The 19,632-nt window shown below is 51.4% G+C and overlaps 1 protein-coding gene across 4 annotated transcripts; it reads right to left on the bottom strand.

Annotated features, from left to right (window-relative positions):
• Positions 1–4,277: 4,277 nt before the first annotated feature.
• RPUSD1 (RNA pseudouridine synthase domain containing 1) lies at positions 4,278–19,607 on the bottom strand. 4 transcript variants are annotated; one of them, XM_075899807.1, is made up of 7 exons: positions 19,475–19,607; positions 18,508–18,851; positions 16,376–16,606; positions 14,351–14,474; positions 11,300–11,402; positions 11,090–11,191; positions 4,278–9,755 (listed from the first exon to the last, which is right to left on the bottom strand). In XM_075899807.1, the coding sequence occupies exons 3-7, from the start codon at positions 16,555–16,557 to the stop codon at positions 9,355–9,357; spliced, it is 912 nt and encodes a 303-aa protein (XP_075755922.1). In that variant the 5' UTR covers positions 16,558–16,606; positions 18,508–18,851; positions 19,475–19,607; the 3' UTR covers positions 4,278–9,354. The 4 variants fall into 4 exon arrangements, with proteins under 4 accessions (XP_075755922.1, XP_075755925.1, XP_075755923.1 ...); XM_075899810.1 differs by having other exon boundaries at positions 18,529–18,851; XM_075899808.1 differs by having other exon boundaries at positions 18,665–18,851.
• Between the last annotated feature and the right edge of the window lie 25 nt (positions 19,608–19,632).

Raw genomic sequence — 19,632 nt, 5'->3', positions numbered from 1 at the left:
GGAGAACGATACCATGCAGGCATTGCCTGGGAGACACTTCTCCTTCCAGCGAAGTCTGATTATTACAGCAATAATATTAAAGGTTATTAGTGAGCAAGGACCTCATCCTCCAGGTGAGGAGAAAGAACAGAAAGTGCTGGTCACTGAGGAATAACCTCATGGCTGCACATGTACCAAATCCAGAGATAAGCTTCCAAATAGCTGCACCAGTAGATGCCTATCAAGGAGATGTGAGCAATGTTCCCTCAATGTTTTTCCATCTGTGTGCAGAATAAATGTTGTTATGTACACTGACGCATGTGTAGATGTGCACCACCAGTAGAAACACACACTGCCGGGTGTGGGCACTTGGGCGCTCTGCTGATCAGCTGGACGGCACAGAAATCTCTCCTGGGTGGCCGCCAAAGTGCTCCGCTTACAGGGAACGCTGGTTGTGAGCCGACTGGACACTTTGGGGATGCCCAAAGATACCGAGGACCACTTGTGTTGCAGGTTACTAAATAAGGGCCAGTAACTCCAATCACTTTAGTAGAATGACACCAGAAGGGTGTTTGGCCCATAGCTTTAGCGTTATGGCCTATTCCTGCTGGGGAAAGGCCGGTGCGAGAAACGGCTGAATAACAGGTGTCTGACCCTCGTCGGCAGAGCTGAGCAAATGACTCCATGAGGACAACTGATGAGTCCATCTCCGTCTCTGAGTTCTAATCCCAGTTCTGATGTTGACCTGCTCCTGTATCACTTACTTTCTCTGAGACTCAGTTTCCCCACCGGTAATACGGGGGACTATGATTTGACGGCTTCGCAGAGGCGCTGTGAGGCTTAGCCCAATAACGATAATACAATTCTGCGTCAGCGCAACGTATTCAGGAACGAGGCTGGGGCAGCTCTCGTGACAAGACTCAGGAGTTTTGGACTCTTTTTGAAAATATGGCATCAAAAGGAGCCTCTGGTCACTTCCCTGTGAACAATGCTGAGTCTCTTGTCAATTTCATTCTCCCTCACCCCCAGTAATGTAAATCTGTAAGGTAAAGATTCCATAAAACCAGCTGGTGGGAAGTTCCACACATGGCCACGAAAGAGATCGGTAGCCAGATTCGGAGACCTTTCACCGGCAGGTATCTGGGCCCACCCCCAAGCACAGCCGCAAGCTGTTTGTTACACCTGCTACCCCTCTGACAGCCCTCGGCAGCCTGTGTCAAACAAGCAGGGGGAGTCGCAGGCCAACGCCTAAGGGACATGCTGTTACCACGAGCTCTGTCGTAATTGATTCCCCCCACTGACCCGATCAGCAAAAGGACAAGGACTCTGTAGAGCCGCTCCCAGCCCGCTCCTCAATCAAAAATAGAGCAGTTTTTTAAAGGCAGCGGGGATGTGAGATTCAATCTAGTACAGGGGTGGGCAAAATACAGCCCGTGACCCAGAACTGGCCCACCAAGCCACAGCATCCAGCCCACCACTGTCCTGTGACCCAGTCGGAGCCTCGGCCTCCCTCCCCTTAACCCTCTGCCTCCCATCCTGCCCTCCTGCCTCAGGTCACAACCTTCTCCCAGACCCTGCACCTCTCCTCCAGGTGAGAATCTTCTCCTGCACCCATACCTCCTCCCAGACCCTGCACCCCAATTCTCTACCCCAGGTCACAACCCCCTCCTTCACTCAAACTCCCTCCCAGACACCCCCCCTTGTGCACCCCAAACCCCTGCCCCAAGCTCCATGCCATTAACATCATGGAACAGTGCGGCCTTTGGCCCCTTACCAAATTCTCGGAGTTGCTCCCCCCCCAAAAATTATATTGCCTGCCCCATATCTAGTGACTGGAGGCATTAATAGCGCCCTGCAGATATATGAAATTTGGGCTTGCATCCACCCGTGTCTTGCAAGCTCCGTGCATGGCGAGCTGCCGATTAGCAGGGCTGTCGGCATTAAGAGTCTGAGCGTGAGCGTGAGCTACGATGGAAATCCCACAAAGAACCCAAATCCCCATGTCTCCCTCCCAGTGAGGTGGGGACCGGCTCTTCTCCTTAAATACTTAGGGCTAATTTCACCTCCCGGAGGGCCTTGTCAGCCTTTTTCTCCTCACAATTGGCTAAACGTTCGTTAGCGGTGAAGCCCCTTGCTCCCTATTTCTCCCTCGAGTCGCTACTGACGAGGGCCTGCGACAGCGTAGCCCGGGCACTGCGATGGGTGGGATTTCCCTGCGAGCCGGAGCCGGACGAAAGCCTGTGTTTTCATAGCAGATAGGAGCCAAGGAATTCCAGCCGGGCCAGTCTGGGCTCATTCCTTAAGCCCCTCCTGGCTGGTGTGGCCTTTCTTGAACTACCAAAAATGACTCTGCCTTCCAGGGTTTAATCAGGGATCTGTGGGGGCAGGGGGGTTGAATCTCCTGTCACTTGGCATCCAAACCTGCTTCTCACCCACTCCAGGGAATCCCCGCCTGAACGTGCCTGGGCTGCGCGTTGGGAGACTCAAAGGCAAATCAGTGCTAGCTGGCTTCAAGCGAAGGGGAGCGGAGGGGCTGCAGAGCGCGACGGGGGCTGCCGCTGCAAGGAGGAAGTCGAGTCGGCTTGCAGCGGTCACATTTCGGGCATTTGGAGCATGAGGCGTGGCCCGGGCGAGGCAACGCCACGGGCGGTGCGCAGAGAACACCCCTGCTGCTCCCTCGCTCGCAGCTCTGAGGCGTGGAAGCAGCATCCGAGCGGCACAGGGACTCAAGTCTGAGCAAAGGGAACGTGAGCTTGGAGGGGTCAGACTCCACTGTAAAGAGCCCGTGAAGTTCTAGAGCGGGGGGGGAGACACGTCCCTTCCCCACCTGTCCCAGGCGGCCTGGCTCTAGGTGACTGGTTTAGGCAACTCATAAAGACCATCAAAAGTCCCATTCATTAGAGCAGCCAGACCGGGTCAGGTCAAAGGTCCAACTAGCCCAGTGTCCTGTCTGCCGACAGTGGCCCATGCCAGGTGTCCAAGGGGAATGAACAGAACAGGGAATCCTCAAATGATCCATCCCGTCACCCATTCTCTCTTTCTGACAGAGGCTAGGGACACCATTCCTACTCATCCTGGCTAATAGCCATTGATGGACCAATCTATCTTCCATGAATTTATCTAGCACTTTTTTGAGCTCTGTGAAACTCCTGGCCTTCACCACATCCTCTGGCAAGGAGTTCCACAGGTTGACTGTGTGCCGTGTGAAGAAAAAACTTCCTTTGGTTCGTTTTAAATCAGCTCCCTATTCATTTCATTTGGTGACCCCTAGTTCTCGTGTTATGGGAGCAAGTAAATAACTTTTCCTTATCCACTTTCATATAACATCCACAGGGTGACAGAGGTGCGAAGAGAGTGTCTGGTTTCAGCAAGTGTGAGAGTGTGGACGGAGTGTCGGATTTAGGCTATGAATATTGGTGAGAGCATAATTTCCAGCCCCCTGCTAGGGAAGATTATAAAGACAATAACTGGTCTCCAATGAACAAAGCACTTTAAACTATGCTTCATCCTTAGTTTTCCCTACAAGATCACCACGGAGGGAACGGCCTCTCTCCCTAAGGTCCTTAGCTGATCCTCGCCACTGCAGACCTCCCAGTTTTCATGAATGCCTCCTCCCACCTCCCCTGTAGGGAAGGGTAGTCCTGCTGCCACTACTCCGGTGGGGAACTGAGTCACAGAGCAACAACCCAACTCATCCCAAGGTCACACAGGCAATGAGGGGTGAAGCACGGAACTGAACCTACCTACTGGACTCTCCTTGGTGCTCTCCGGAGTCTGTTCCTTTAGCAAAGGAAACTTGTTCAGTAGGGTTGGTCGAATGGAGATAGCTACGCATCAGGATACCAGGAGGAGCAGTGTAGAAAGCTTTGCCTTTGTCTAAGGGGCTAACAACACTGGCTGTTTATTTTTTAATATGACAGCATCCCTTTCGTGCAACACCCTGTGGCTGTGTCTAGACTGCAGGGTTTTTTCGAAAAAAGTAGCCTTTTTTCGAAAAAACTTCACCTGCGTCTAGACTACAGCCGCGTTCTTTCGATTTAATTTCGAAAGAATGCGGCTTTTCTTTCGACGGCGGTACTCCTCATTTCATGAGGAAGAACACCTTTTTTCGAAAGTGCTCTTTCGAAAAAAGGCGTTCTTGAATGCAAACAGGGCTTTTTCGAAAGAGAGCATCCAGACTGTCTGGGTGCTCTCTTTCGAAAAAGCGCCTTGCTTTTTCGAAAGCACTGCTTGCAGTCTAGACGCTCTTTTTCGAAAGAGGCTTGCAGTCTAGATGTAGCCTGTGTGTGTAAACTAAACACAGTGCACAATTAGTGGTTTAATACAGGAATGTCCACATATGCATTAACAATAAATAACAACGGTTATCCTGAGATTTACAAAATGTCACAGAACACAGCCACAAGAACAACCCACCACACGTTAAAAATACATCACTAGATCAATTTAAGGCATCTAACAAATTTCCCAACAGAAGTGACCGTCAAATCTCTACCACACAATACTCACAGATGAGGATTTAAAAGAGCAAACACTGTCCAACCAGGTGCCAGGGTGGAAGCGTGTGAAAGCGTTATTGCAAAATATATTTCTCAATCCACAATTCGGAAAATTTCAGGAGAAAAATATTCATCTCTCATTCCTGCAGCCTTGGATAAAAGTGCAATACAAAAAGCGTCAGTCCTCCCGAGTGTGCAGAGCAGGCAGAACGTGCTGTGGTCTTTGCCCCTACGTTTGGTCCCAGGGTTCTGGATGGAATGTTTTCAAGATTTCAAACATGTGGGACAAGTTTCGTCGGCCAACCGGTGAACGAACACGGAGGGGCGCTCAACTCACCGATCGGGTGGCCCAGACAATGGCTTAATTTCCTCTTTGTGTGTGTGGGGGGGAGGGGACCGTGTGAATACTGGATCATCACAGCTAGGACAAATTGAGATCTTCGTGGGCACTGGCAGACACACTCCAGTGTGAGCCAAATAGTCCCCCCCCCCACACACACATATGCTGGTAGGACACTTTCTACATCTCTTACAGGGTACGATTCATCCATGGGTACGTGTCCTGCACATGGCCCTGAATTGCCCAGGACTGTGTGTGCCGTCTCTCCCCCACAGTGAATTTCCCCTTCCCATGCGGGTCAGGGAAGTCACTTACTCAGAAAACGGGCGCTCATCTTTGGCTTACAGTTAAAGGAATCTCCTCAGACTATGGTACTTCCCAGCAGCCTCCACTCCCTACGCTCCCCCCCCCATACACAGAGTGTGCAGCGTGGGTGTGGCTGGGACCTTTGGTGCTGACGTTATTGGTAAAAGAACTTCTCATCCTTTGGTCCTCTACTTCCCCAAATACTCCATCTCCTTCCAAACAGACAGCTCACATCCGCCTGTGCAGTAGGGATGTCACCCGTTAACCTTGGCAGGTGATGCTTATCGCTAACTAGTTAACTAACAGCCTGGCTGGGAGGCAGCAGCCCCCACCTGCCCACGATGAGGTGGATCTGGCCCAGCTGGAGCAGTGCAGCTACCCCTGCCCGACCCGGCCTGCCACGGGCAGGGGGTTGCTCCAGCCCGGTTAACCACAGTGTTTAACTGGTTAACCAGGATTTTACATCCCTATTGTGCAGGCGCGGTATGTAACCTCCAGCCAGTAATGCTGAGAATCAAGACTGCCCAGAGCCAATGCTAATCCATGCAGTGCTCCTCCAGCTCACGACTCTGACAATCACGCCTCAGCCAACGGACGCCGGTCACGTCGTCTGACTCACCCCATCTCCAGCAGACTCTGGAGCAAGAGAGGTGTTTTCTGCCTTCCTGCAAAACAGCAGCAGCTGAACTCGGATACTCAATGGGGAGGCTCAGATCCTAAAGCAAACCTAGCTGGAGTCTGCTTCCCGTAGCTATTAAAATTTGCTCCACGCTTTGCTCCTAACGAATGTTTCTCAGGGTCAATTCCCATTCATCCGTGGGCTGATCGCTGCTTCAGGCTTGAGTGGGAACAGTGTAGGGAAGACCCATGAAAATTAATGACCCAGGTGTTCTCCAGCCCTAACCATCGGTGACACCTGCACAAAATATCAAGCAATAAAGTGCCAAAGAGGCAGATTCTCCTATCAACGCATCAAAAGCTGATGGCAAACGGCTCTCTCAAGAACCCATCTCATAGCAAGTCCGTACAAGGAGGAGTCCTGTGGCACCTTAGAAACTAACAGATTTATTTCGGCATCCGCTTCATGGCTCAAAACCATCAGCATCATGCATCTCGTGAAGTAGCTTTTACCCGCAATAGCTGAGGCCCAAATGAGTCCGTGCATCTCCAAGGCTATGTCTACGCCACAGTACTATTTTGGGATTCCGAAACTATCCTGAAACAGCTATTGCACGTCTTTTTCAGCTCGCCCGTTATTTTGAGAGATAACGGGCTCGCTATTCTGACGTCCCTGTAAACCTCGTTCCACGAGGGTTAAGGGACGTTTCAGAACAGCGCTTTATTTCGAGGTACGGGTGCAGTGTAGATGCACCCCACGGTGCCACGGGACTCCTCATTGGCTTTGCAGATGCAGACTAACCCAACGCCCCCTCTGAGACAAGTCCACACAGCGACCGGAAGCTGCAGAAACGCACAGGCATCCTGTAGTGCAATGAAAAGTAATCCGATAGGACACGAACCCTCCTTCTAGTGGGTGTGGCAGTCTGAGCTCCATGTGGTCCAGAAGCGGAACATACCAGCCACGGTGCAGGAAACAAGCAGGCCAGTGCGCATTATTTTTGCAGCTGAGACTGTACTGAGGACATATCCAATGGTATCTATGGAAACAAGTGACCACAGCCATTCTAAGGGGCAAAAATACAAGCATGCAGCCAAACCAAGCTTGATTGAAGTCAGTGGTTGTCCAACCAGGGGTCACAACCCAGCACTGGGGGGCGGAATGTCAGGCCCTGGGGCTCGGTGCTGCAGGGGGGTCAGGAGAGCAGTAGGGGGCCTAAGGCAGCTCCCTGCCTGTCCTGGCACCACAGATGGTGCTGCACCCCAGAAGTGGCGGGCAGCAGGCCCAGCTCCTAGGTGGGGCGGGGGGGAGAACGCACCTAGCTCTGCGCACTGCCCCTGCCCCGAGCACCAGCCCCGCACTCCCATTAGCTGGGAACCTGCTGCCGGCTACTTCTGGGCGCAGCCTGGTCTGCGGTGCCAGGAGAGGCAGGAAGCTGCCTTAGCCCCCCCGCTGCATCGCTGACCGGGAGCCGCTCAAGCTAAGCTCCTCCTACCCCAGCCCTGACCCCTCCCCCAAAAGCAGAGCCCCTTCCTACAGCCCAAAGCTCCCCTCCTCGGCCCCACCCCGGAGCTCACACTAGTCAAATTATATTGGGTCGCAGGCACCAACAATTTTCTTCAACCGGGTCATGAGAAAAAAAAGTTTGAAAACCACTGACTGAAGTGACCCCACAGAATGTTCGTTTCCACATCTCATGGGTAGCGATGGGAGTTCTTTCACCTCTCCCCGCGGACAGATTTCTCATCTGGGGCAACACGCAGGTGGATTCTCTTAGACACGAGAGGGTGCAGCGTTAGAAAGACAAGGTGGATGAAGTAGTATCCTTAACTCTGACCTTCAGAAAAGCTCTGTAGAAGCTCAAAAGCTTGTCTCTTTCACCCAGAGGTTGGTCTTACCCACCTGGCTTCTCAAATACCCTGGGATTAGCATGGCTACAACACTGAATCGGTTCGCATGGTCACTTGCACAATAGGCTGGGGATTAAGGGACCCTACGGGCGTACACTGATGTGACACCTCAGGGCTTAGCTAATAAGGTGACAGGTGCAATATAAATACTAGGATGCACAGGGCACAGTGGATCTAAGCGGGCTATCCTGGTTTACTGTCGCAATAATCCATGGCCTGGCTCACAGAATTCCAGGACAACGTTATCCCATTATTTCAAAACTACCGTTAAACGCTGAAGAAAAAAGTTTTAAAAATGGCCCCGCAGAAGATATGAATTAGATTTGCAAAGCAAGGAAATTCCTCGGGTGAGGCAAACCCTCAATTCGCGACTCTCCCAAAACAGGGACACTGCGTTCTCCCCTTAAATCAAAGCTTCCTCGCTCTCGTTTGTGAGCATCCGCCCCTTAGCACTCCTTCGGTTTCGTGGGTTTTCCTCTAGTCTCACTGCTGGAATCCCAAGACAATTTAAACAGGGGGTCTCTGAAGCCTGATGCTGCTTCTGGCACCATCTAGTGATGAAAGCCGGGCAGTGCCTGGCCACAGGCATTAGGAGAGAAAGGTGATTTTTCACAAATTGACTTCGGGTTGTGATTTCCTACTAAGAATTGCAGAAAATGCCCATTTTGGTTCTAAGCAGGAGTCAGATGTGCATCGCCAGGCAAGCACCAGCTCTTGGAAAAGGAGCGTAGCAGTGCAGGGTGTAATAAAATCTCACCACCCGTAGGAAAAAGTCTTGGGGCGTTGGGTATTTTTAAATCTGCTCCTGGTGCCACGGTACTAGAAGTGTGAGGTTACAAACATTAGACTGATAGCCTTGCGGAAATACTACAGGACTGTATCCCATGTCGAATTCCCATAGAAAGTTTAAAATTCATCAGTGTTCATTCATGTAAAACCTTTTAAAAATACAAATGGTCTAAATGCAGCGGTGACAAGCCCAGACTCGGGAAAGCTAGAGTCCAACGCGTGCCCATCAGAGGAACCTCCTAGCGGTGGTTTAACTGGGGTTCACCCACATGGGGAATTAGTGGCAAAGCATGCGGCTGATTCTTTTAGCGGGATCAGTGCAAAATGCTACATGCTCCTTCCTTACACCCTGCACTGGAAGACAGCAATAGCTAGTAGGAGTCAGCGAGTGCATGCGATCGCTCCGTAGACGGGAATGGGGAAGCAAAAGCAGATCGAAATATTCCAGCCAGAAAGAAATCAGGTTCACACCTCTTCTTTATGACTGATTCCCTTTGGATCTTGGCAATGTTTCAGACTACAGGCTTGAAAGCAGTGTCACCATTTTCTGCCCAAGCTCCGTAATGGCTGACATGCAGCGAGCAGGTTTAGTGCTAAAACAAAAGTGCCAGGGCTCCTGCCTCTTTTCGGATACGGTGCACAACATTCCGATCCTATCGCTGAGTTGCAGAGCAAGGAAAAGTGCCCCCGGAGAGGGTGGGGTGGTGTTTCACTCATGAAAACCAAAACGCCAAGTGGTGCTAAAATTCAGTCCAATTTCACTCCCAGACATGAACCCCTGGAAGCGCCGTTCGGAGGCATAAAAACGTGCTGATGCGGCGACGTGTTGGGTGCTGGGGGGATGGGGATCGGCCAGGTGCCACTGTGATCAAACGGGGGAGTGGGTCTGAAAGGCATAGCACCAGCAGCAGCTCATTCCAGGGCCCACTCCGCCAACCACTGCTCACACTTGGCTCGCTCTTCCTCCGTCTCCAGGCTCTTGGCTTTGCTGGGCATCTCCCCTTCCCCGCTACTAAGAGATGCTTCCCGGTGCCTTGCCTCTTCCTCCACCCGGAGGGTCTTGTCCTTCAGTTCCTGGATCATCTCGTCCAGTCGGTGAACCACGCGGTGTGGGACCCAGTTGCTATCCAGCGAGGTCAGGAAGGGGTCAGGAGCTCTCACCTCAATTAGTTCCTTGCCGGCAGGGATCCGCAGGTAGTGGGCATGAAGCATCATTCTGTACGGGCTGCTGTCCTTCTTCAAGCTGTAGGTGAAGTCCCCCACGATGGGGTGTCCGGCAGCGCTGCAGTGAACTCGGAGCTGGTGTGTCCGGCCTAAACGGAACACGGGAATCAAAGCGTTAAGGACGCAGCGTCCAAACACGGAGAGCGAATCCCTGTGTGGTTGGGAGAGAACGCGCTGTCGGCTTTGACCTTTGGAGACACGGGCTCAAGAGCTCATTTAGGTCATGGCTGACACGGAGTTTGGTTTTCATCTCCTCCTAGACCCCCAATAGTTCTGCTCCTCGGTGCAGAACCAAGTAACCCTGTAGGCGAGGCCCAGGGCTGGAAACACCAGATGACTGGGGCTTCTCCGGGCAGGATCTCCTGCTCCTTCCCTCCAGCTTTCTTGCCTCAGAGAGACTCTGTGTTTTAACAGATGAGACCCACCCAAACGCACCGTCAGGGTGAGTCAGCAGAACAGCTCTGCACCCTGCTCTAGGCTCTAGAGCAGGGGTCGGCAACCTTTCCGAAGTGGCATGCCGAGATTTAACCCTCCTGCCCTGGTCTCCGCTCCGGCTTGTCCTGTCATGCTTTCACAGTTTCGCTTTTTTTTTTTTTTTTTTTTTTTAAACAATAAGGGTCCATCTACACTCCACGGCTACATAAGCTGCCCGTTACATCGAAATATTTTTCGAAATAACGGGTGCGCTATTTCGCCATTCCGGCAAAACTCATTGCACGAGGGATGAAGGATGGCTCGAAATAGCGTGTTTATTTTGCAATCTGATGCTGTGCGGATGCGCCAAATTTCAAAACAGATTTGAGATGAGATATGAGATTTGCGTCACGCAAATTGCATATCTTATTTCAAGTTTAGGGGGCTGTGCAGATGCATGCTAAGCGATGAATATTAAACATAAAATAAGTAAAAATAAAAAGAGAAACTCAAAATAAACACCCTGAATCCCTTTGACAATAATAAAGCAACTAACACCATAAACAATCATTACCATAAAAATTTAAAAATAATGATAGGTATTCCTATAAAATACAAAAAATAATACTTCTTACTCAAAATTAACTAAAAGCTCAAAAAAGGCCACCAGCGGGGTGGTTTAACACACACACACACACACACACACACAAAACAATAAAGCCCAACTATTAAACCCTTCGAAGTAGGGGTGTGAATGGTTAACATCACCCTTCCTAGTTATGGTCAGCGACTGCTCCAGCTCGGTGGGGCCTGGCGCACCACAGGTAGGGACACTCCAGCATGGCAGACCAGCCCCTCCCTGACCGGAACCACCAGAGAAGCTGCTGCCCGCCACGCAGCCTCCGTACACATGCGGGAGGGGAGTTGAGCTCCTGCCACACGCCGTAGGTTGCCGACCCCTGCTCTATAGTGCGCCAGGCTAGGGCCGCCTCAGCCCTCTAGCTCTTACCCGTCAGCGGCTGCAGAAGCACTTTAGTCACGGGGTCGCTGCTGTACGATCCATGCTCCAGGACGGTCAGCTCGGACTGGCACGGCTTTGGATTTTCACAGCCTAGGACAAGGTGGGAAATAGGAGTTCAGGCCGATCCGCCCCCGCTGCCCGTCTCCTGAGACAAGCAGCGACAAGAGCGCACGAAAAGGCCCCTCCCCCCCCGCATACCTTCCGTCCCTTCGATGCACATCATGTGGGTCATGCCCTCTGTGGTGTTCTTCCCTATGGCATAGTGGATGGTCATTCGGCTTTCCCTCACGTGCCCCCTGACCTGCAAGACAGAAGAGCGTGGGTTCATTCACGGGACAAACCCCCCCCCCCCCCCGAAACTCACTTCGGAACAGTTCCAGGACCCTGAAACCAAAACTTGGAACCTCTTCTGGGCCATCAACTCTGGGTGCAACTGTTCCCCCATGAAAAGGGAGCCGTGACACAAAAATCACGCTGACACCCAAGGGGAGACCCCAGCCCCAAAGCGCTTACACGCTAAGGTTCCCATCCTGAAACAGTGCGCACGCAGGCCACTGCGTCTCTGTAGAGTCCATTGGACTCTAGTGAATCTACCTTGCTCTGGCAATTTCCAAATCAGAACCTAAGTACTTGATTTGAAACAGCGGCAGCAGCCAGCTGTTAATATGACACAGAAAATACAGTTAGGACACACAAATCCCACAACGACTACGCACTCTCACAGCAATACTCATATATCCATGAACCGACTCTCTCACAAGCATATATAAAATCTTAGGTGGGTTACCAGAGAGGCTTTTGCACTAGAGCTTCCTAATTCCTGCAACACAACAAGTGGGCATCGATATCTCTGGCCACAAACACCAACAGTACTTCCTGTGATGTCTCTGTGAGGAAATCCCTCAGGTCTGCTGGACAAACGGATTCTGTCTCCGAAGCAGCGTGAAGCGACATTTATTCAACGCATGTTTGTTTTCTCCTGCGACGCTAAAGCCGTTTGTCTGAAATAGGGATGTCCGAGTTTAACCATTTAACCGATACGCGGAGGCTTATCCGTCAATCGTATCGGTTAAACTCAGCCAGCTGCCGGCAGGGCAGTGAAGCCTCCGTCCTGGGAGCCCAGCAGGCAAGAGCTGGCAGCCCCACTCCGCAGAGCCCGGGCGTATAACTGCTGAGAGGTTTTTAGCGGTTCCACGTTTACTGCATTAAACGATTTTTAACATCCCTAGCCTCAAAGTGGGTCTGAATTAATATGTCTCAGAGGGGGTAGCTGTGTTTCTCCATTCATGCTCATTGGAAGAAGTGGGTTTTGCCCACGAAAGCTCATGATACCATCTATAGTTTTGGTAATCTCTATGGGAATGTCTACACAGCAAAGTTATTTCGAAATAATTTTACTAGCATCTACACAGCCAAACCGCTATTTCGAAATTAATTCGAAATAGCGGAGCGCTTATTTCAAATTTGGTAAACCTCATTCTACGAGGAATAACGCCAAATTTGAAATAGCTATTTCGAAATAAGGGCTGTGTAGACACTTATTTCGAAATAGGGGGCCTCCAGCCTTCCCAGGGTGCCCTGGTGGCCACTCCAGCCTCAACCAAGAACACTCTTCTCCCATACCTTCCAGATGGCAGCTTGCAGAATGTGCAGCCAGGCTCACAGCAACGCGTCCATGAGAAGCACCACAGTGCCCAGGGGCAGCTCTGGCTCCATGTTGCAGAGCGCTGTGGTGTCCCGAGTGAGGGCAACCAGAGCATGCAGAGACAAAATGCTTTGCTGTCCCTCATCGAGGTAGGCAAGCAAGCAGAGAAACCTGAGACCTGGCTGTCCGGGGGAGGCGGGGTCCCTTTAAGCACAGGCCTCAGATAGCCTCAGGCAGCAGCCACACAAAGTAACTCCTGACCTGATGCCCTGCTGGACCTGGTTCCGGCCGGCCTTAAATGTGATTCAGCGTCCACTCAGTGTGGACGCACTATTTCGAAAAAGCAAAACGCTATTTCAAAACGCATTTTGTGTGTAGATGTGTTATTGCAAATTAACTATTTCAAAATAAGATATTTCGAAATAACGCTGTAGTGTAGACATACCCTATGGTGCCACAGGGCTACTCGTTGTTTCTGAATTAATCTCGGCCAAATTGCTAGCGACATGATTCCCTTCAGTTCATATCTATAAACACAGCAACAGTGGGAAAGGCTTTCCTGGCTCAGCTGAGACAAAGTGACATTGCACCCACCGTTGCTACCCTGGACCAGAGCTGATCTCTTTGGGGCATTTATCTCCCTCCTCTCGATTCATATCTTATGTGTAGGGTTAAATCCCAATGACATCAAAGTTAAACACATGCTTCAATGCTTTGGTGAGTCAGGGTGCAAGTTCTGATGCCCATCTTCTCCACTGTGTGCGTCATTGTTATTAAAAAGAAGAGTTTAAAAACATTTCATGACACGAGATTCAAAAGGGAATAACGCACAAGGGCACAGGAAACCACCCACATTTCTCCTCAGCTACTAAGACGAAGGAATCCTTGTCCATCTGTCCATGAGACCGTTTGTTCAAGAACTCCTCCTAAACGGTAAAGAGCTGGGACCACCAAATTCGGTGGGCAGCTTCCTCTCCTCCTAACGTAAAGCAAAGTCAGGGTTTGGTTGTGCCAGGACAATGGGATGTACCTGGAATTTGATTGTTTCTTATAAAATGGAAAGGGGGGGGATCGGGTAGGAGGGACAGTTATATTGCACAGTGACCACAGGGGGCAGCAACAGCTGTAACTCCACTGGGCCAGCAAGGGTGAAAAAAGGGACAACTATCTACTATATGTTTCCTTTCTGAGACCCTTTGTCCGGAAATGCTGCTGCTCTGGGCAAGGCAAGGCAGGTTGCGGGGGGGAAGAGGGGGAGCGGGTCCACAGCCTTTAGAAGAAAGGCTCAGAGAAACCAGTTTGGGCCTTCAAACATGGAGCGAATAGGAAGAGGGGGAATTAGAAGGTTCCAAAACTAAGCCAGTCACCCGACCTTATTTTATGTGTTCCCTGAGCCTTCTGGTATAGCTTAGTTCTTAGTAACCGGTGTTGCTCCTGAACAGCTGTGAGCCAGATGTGCCGGCAGGATCCCAATCTGCAGCAGACAAACTACCGGTTTATGCACCTCGGAGAATAACGCTGTCATTAAAAAGGCGGGATGCCACGAACGATGGCCAGAGGGTGCAGGACCATGACAGAGCCCAGGCAGAGAGGGCGACGCTTACCAGAGCAAGGTAGGCCTTGGTCACCATCCGCTCCTTAAAACACTTGTATGCGCTACCGGCAGCAGCTTTGTTGAGCGCAACGCAGAGGGCCCCACTGGTGGAAAAGTCTAGCTGATGGCAAAACCTAGGAGAGACAGGTAGCGCAAGAGAGAGTCAGAAACACTCTCCTCGGGATGCCGGGCAGCCACAGCTGGCTCTTTCCCCCATACTGTCGGAGTCTGGTGTAGTGGTTTGCGCGCCTAACTCCCAGAGGCGACTTTGAGAGTCCTACCCCAATAGGCTAATCCACGGAGCTGGTACACTTTGGCAGATGCTGGGGTTTGGCCCAAGCCCAGGCGCCATTTCAAAGGGACGTCTTCTACCGGGTCTATCTATACTTTTAATTCTCAGTTCGGTTGCTGGGTAGCGCCCATTCTCACAGCGGCGAGGGAAAGCTGCTCAGAGAGACGCTTTCCGCTGGCACGGAGCTCTGCTAAAATCAAGGGATTCCAAATGGCTTTGGCATCAACCCACAGGATCTGCGCACTGAAGTCCGGACCTGTCCTTACCCAGGCACTGAATACGCAGCTGCGCAGGGGCACCGGAAAATGTGGGGCCCTGCTGGGTCTTAATGTTTGCCCACCCGCCTCTTCCTACCCCTGTTCTGTGGCTCTGCCTCCTCTGCAGAGGATCTGGTTAATTTCCAAGCGGAAAAAAAAAAAAAGCTTGACAGAGCTGTGTGCAGCACACAGAGCCCGGGGAACAGCCATGCCCATGAGAATGAAGCTGTTTCACTGGGATTTGAACCGCAGGCACACCCTGTCCAGCTCTGAATGTTCTGTTTGTCGGCGTTTAAAATTGGCGCTAAAACCATTTCATTCGTGTGTGGGTGAAGATTATAAAATGGCATCTCTCAACGATTGTCTTCCCTCCTCCCCAGACTGCCCGTGGGCCGAGGGACCCCAGTTTAATAGTACTGCGTGGGCGCCTTAAATCCCTGACTTCGGCCTTGATCCTCACAGACGTGTGACTTCTCATGATTTCAGTGGGAATTAGGTGTCTACATACCACTGAGGATCTGGGCTTCCGGGGATTCAACTTGAACACCTGCTGTGACGTAGTGGGGGGGCGGTATGCTCTGTAACCAGGGGTCCCCCTGCGCTGTGCTGTGTATTCCTACTGACTCATCACATGTGTATTCGCCCGAGGACCAGCCTGACCAGATAACAAGGCTCTTCTCCCAGGAGAGAGACAAAGGGAGGGAGGTGGAGACGAACACTTGGTTTGGGGGCAGGGTCTGGGAGCGAGGCAGTTTCTGGCTGGAGAACGTGAAGGGAACAACCTGGGCTGAGGGTCTCAGGAGGGCGATGGACCCCCCTAACCCAAGGGGTCTGAGGCATCCTGGCCTTGACTCGTAGCCTCGTCACGTCTGTGCTGGGCTGTATCCCGGAGAAGCAATAAACCCCCTCTGTTCTACTGGCTGGCGGAGTCTGTTTTTGCTGCTACATGGCTGCAGGATCGAGGGGAACCCCGTCCCGCCGTCACACCCACCACTTATCCTTTTGGGTGCAAGCATAACCACCACCAGGCAGATTTGAACCTGGGACTTCCAGAGCTTAGCGTAGGAGTCCCTAGTGCTTGAGCTATAAAGTCAGCTGGCCCTAATTCATATCCACCAAGCATTGTCTGCGTGGGATGCGTTCTGCTCTTCGCCTGTCCCAGGTTTCGGGGGCTTTAAATGTTCTCTCTTGCCCCTTCTCCTGGCTTTCCTGTCTCCTGTTCCAGCGGGTCGGCCTTGGTAAACGGTCACAACTTGGAGCACGTTCCGAAGGGTTTTCGTTGGGACGAATCTGTTCTAGCAGCCCATTTCAAAGTCAACCGCCCTGGCCTGTGAACATTTCATCCCCCAGCTCTCTACATCCCCCGTTTTTGCAAGCTGCCTGTTCCTGGGACATTACGGCTGTCTCGAAGAGGGCATGACTCTAGAACCGCGGGACAACACCTCTGTTGCAGCGAGAGGGGCGCTGCCCTTCCAGCTGCACCTACCTGAAGCCGTAATACGTGTCTGGGTCAGCCAGCTCTGGGAAGCGGTGCTTCAGCTGGCTCTGCAGGGTCAGTTTCTCGTACCACATCTTGCTGTCGATACGAACGTCCCAGTGCTTGTTGACCACGATGAAGTCCGAGCTCTGGTATAGGATGGACAAATTATCAATGCTGCCCGGCTCCATGGCCCTCTGCAGGGAAGGACGCGGGTCACGCTCCTTCGTTTGTAAAATCCTGAAAAACAAAACAACCCAAAGCATAAACACGGCTCAAACATTCACTGGATTCCTGTGATGCAGGGCAGAAGCACTGCCTTTCGCCAGCTGGTGCAAACGCCATGCCTCCCTTGGCCCAGCCTCGTTTCCGCAGTTGTTTGTTACAACCTCTTGACGGGTCCTCTCATAGAGAGACAGCAAGCTCCTTGGGGCAGGTTGGGTGGCCGATTCTCCCGACCAGACAGACCAGACGCAATTTGCGGCTATGGCAACTGGTCCATCTGGTCCAGGAGAGTTGGCATCCCTGTCTTGAATTAGGTTAATACTAGGGATGTTAGAATTTAACCCAGTGTTTCTTAAACTTTTTAAGACCGAGGAACACCAAACAATAATTTTTTTTATGCGGAACACCAAGGATTTTTTTGTTGAGCACAAAAAAAAAAAAAAAAGGCACCACCCCTTTAAGGAACACAGTTTAAGAAACACTGATTTAAACGATGCTCATCAGTTAAACTCTACCCCCCTCCCGGGAAGGCAGGCACTGGTGGCCCCACTCCCAACAAGGCTTCACTGCAGGCTCCGCAGTATGAAACTTACTTAAGCTTTATCCTGCGAAACCTACAACGTGTGTAACCACTATGATTTTTTTAGCAGTTACACGGTTACCTTCTTAAACATCTTTTAACATCCCTAGTTAAAACAGCAGCGATCGCAATGCAACCCTGATGGGCACAATGACAACACAATTAATAGTGTGTGCACTAATAGTGTGTGCACTATTATTGTTCACATCTGCACACACTCTGGCTAATCTCCTGCCCATCTGTCTGGCTGGCACTACGCCTGCTCTCAGGCCGTGCTCCACTATGCACTAGTGTGGGATGTGAATGGACTCCCCACTTCCAGCTGTGTACATAGGAGGGATGAAAGAGTTTAACCGGTTAACCGATAAGCATTATCTTGACTGGTTAACCTTGTTGGTTAAACTCCTGGCCACTGCTGGCGTCCTGTGGGTCCGGCTGCAGCTGAGAGCCTATGGGGCCAGCAGCCCATTTGAGTTTTTAACCATGTAACTGACTGAATTTCAATCAGCTGCACTTTATTATTATTTTTTTTCAATTTTTACATCCCTACTACATAGGGCAGCAAACCCTCTTGCTTCTACTCTCTATGGGTATGTCTACACTTGCTCCCTAGTTCGAACTAGGGATGCAAATGTAGGCGACCAAAATTGCTAATGAAGCGAGGATTTAAATATCATTAGCATGATCTCGCTGGCGTGTTACTCCAATCAACAGCTGGTTCGAACTAACGCGTTGATCACTTTTGAAACATATTTAAATCTCCGCTTCATTAGCAATTTCGGTTGCCTACATTTGCATCCCTAGTTCGAACTAGAGAGCAAGTGTAGACATACCCTGTGTTGCATTTGGGACTCACAATGCGTGGAGAATTAAAAGCCCTTATAATTAAAAATTTGTACAGAACCTCACATAACTGTGTCATGAGGCTCTTAAATGCTCCCACAATGCAAATAAGGAATGCACCCCTTGACGTGGAATTTACAACTAACACCGTCTGGGGGGCAGATCAGAAATGTAGACACTGTAAAGCAGAGCTTCTCCAAAACAAACAGAAGCATTAATGTGCCAGTAAAAAATTATAATCCCTGGGAAATAATGAATTTGAAATATAAATATGGATCCATCTATTGGCTCAAATTGAAAAATTGCAGCCCTAAAAACTTGAAACCAAAGTGACAGTCCCAGCTGCAAGCAAGACAAAATGCAAAGACCATAAAGAGTGAAAGGTAACTTGGATTTTTAAAATCCTTTTAATTATTATAACAAAGGCTCTGTCTTTGCACTAGACAAATGGCTGCACCAGTGTTGTCGGTAAGATAATGAACAGTTTGCTTACAATAAATGATGTGAAATATACCAGTGTGCATTTAATGACAGCCGTCAATACAATCGGGACATAGCATGGGTTGTGTTCTTTCATCTCAGCACCATGCACTCTCCCATCCATCATCTCCAGGCCAATGTTCCCTTTAATGTTTTTCCTATCCACGTACGGAATAAATCTGATGACTCTCGTCTGGGTGGCCGCCCAAGCATTCAGTGTACTGGGAACACCGCTCCAGGGCACGGTACAAGATTATCCCCTCTATACGTGTATTTTCTCCCATATTTTGGATCGTTTGAGTGTGTGTCAAGCAATGAGGCTTCCTTTGCTCGCACTCAGGCTCCAATGCTGCACAGCTGGAGGAAAAAGGATGCAGGCCGTAGATGTGGGTACCCACATCCCAGTGTGGCCCCAGCTCTCACCCCCCACACTACCCCCCCCACCAGCTCTCACCCCCCATACTACCCCCCCACCAGCTCTCACCCCCCATACTACCCCCCACCAGCTCTCACCCCCCATACTACCCCCCCCACCAGCTCTCACCCCCCCATACTACCCCCCCCACCAGCTCTCACCCCCCCCATACTACCCCCCCACCAGCTCTCACCCCCCCCATACTACCCCCCCACCAGCTCTCACCCCCCATACTACCCCCCACCAGCTCTCACCCCCCATACTACCCGCCAACAGCAGAGGCGCCGGCAGGGGGTGGCTGTTCATTTGTGCTGAGGTCAATTTACGAATCACGTGCCAGCAGCAGCCCTTAGCCTAGGCAAGTGCGTCCTTCCTCTCGCTGGACGAGGGGGGGGGTCGGTCCAGGCCACTTACTCGTGCTCCCGCTGCCCGCACAGCCCAGGGGTGGCCGGTGCAAGCAGGGAGAGAAGGGAGGAAATTCATGCAACCCCCTCCCTCTGCCCCGGGGGTTGCCCTGCAGCAAAGACCCCCCTCCAGCATCCCCAACGCCCCGAGCGCCACCGACCTGCGGCTGCTGCAGCCCCGCGCTCCGGGCCGGGCGGAACAGGCGCCGCGGCTACATTGTAGCCATTCCAGCCGCGAGCCGCCCTAGCCGGAGCCCGCGCGGCGCGTGAAGGGGCCAGGCAGCCAATCAGCGGCCCGCGAAGCGGCCGGATGGAACGT

The sequence above is a fragment of the Pelodiscus sinensis genome, chromosome 16 (assembly GCF_049634645.1).
Source record: "Pelodiscus sinensis isolate JC-2024 chromosome 16, ASM4963464v1, whole genome shotgun sequence".
Classification (NCBI taxonomy): Eukaryota; Metazoa; Chordata; order Testudines; family Trionychidae; genus Pelodiscus; species Pelodiscus sinensis.
The sequence above is the reverse complement of the archived record's forward strand: the minus strand, read 5'-3'. Positions and strand labels throughout refer to the sequence as shown.

What these genes read in the sequence shown, in the direction of transcription:
- RPUSD1 (XM_075899807.1), bottom strand. Translation starts at nt 16,557, where the DNA reads ATGGAGCCGGGCAGCATTGATAATTTGTCCATCCTATACCAGAGCTCG. An exon ending in GTGCATCGAAGGGACGGAAG is followed by an intron (nt 11,192 to 11,299) that starts GTATGCGGGGGG and finishes ACCTTGTCCTAG; the next exon opens with GCTGTGAAAATCCAAAGCCG. An exon ending in GCTTCTGCAGCCGCTGACGG is followed by an intron (nt 9,756 to 11,089) that starts GTAAGAGCTAGA and finishes TGTTCCGTTTAG; the next exon opens with GCCGGACACACCAGCTCCGA.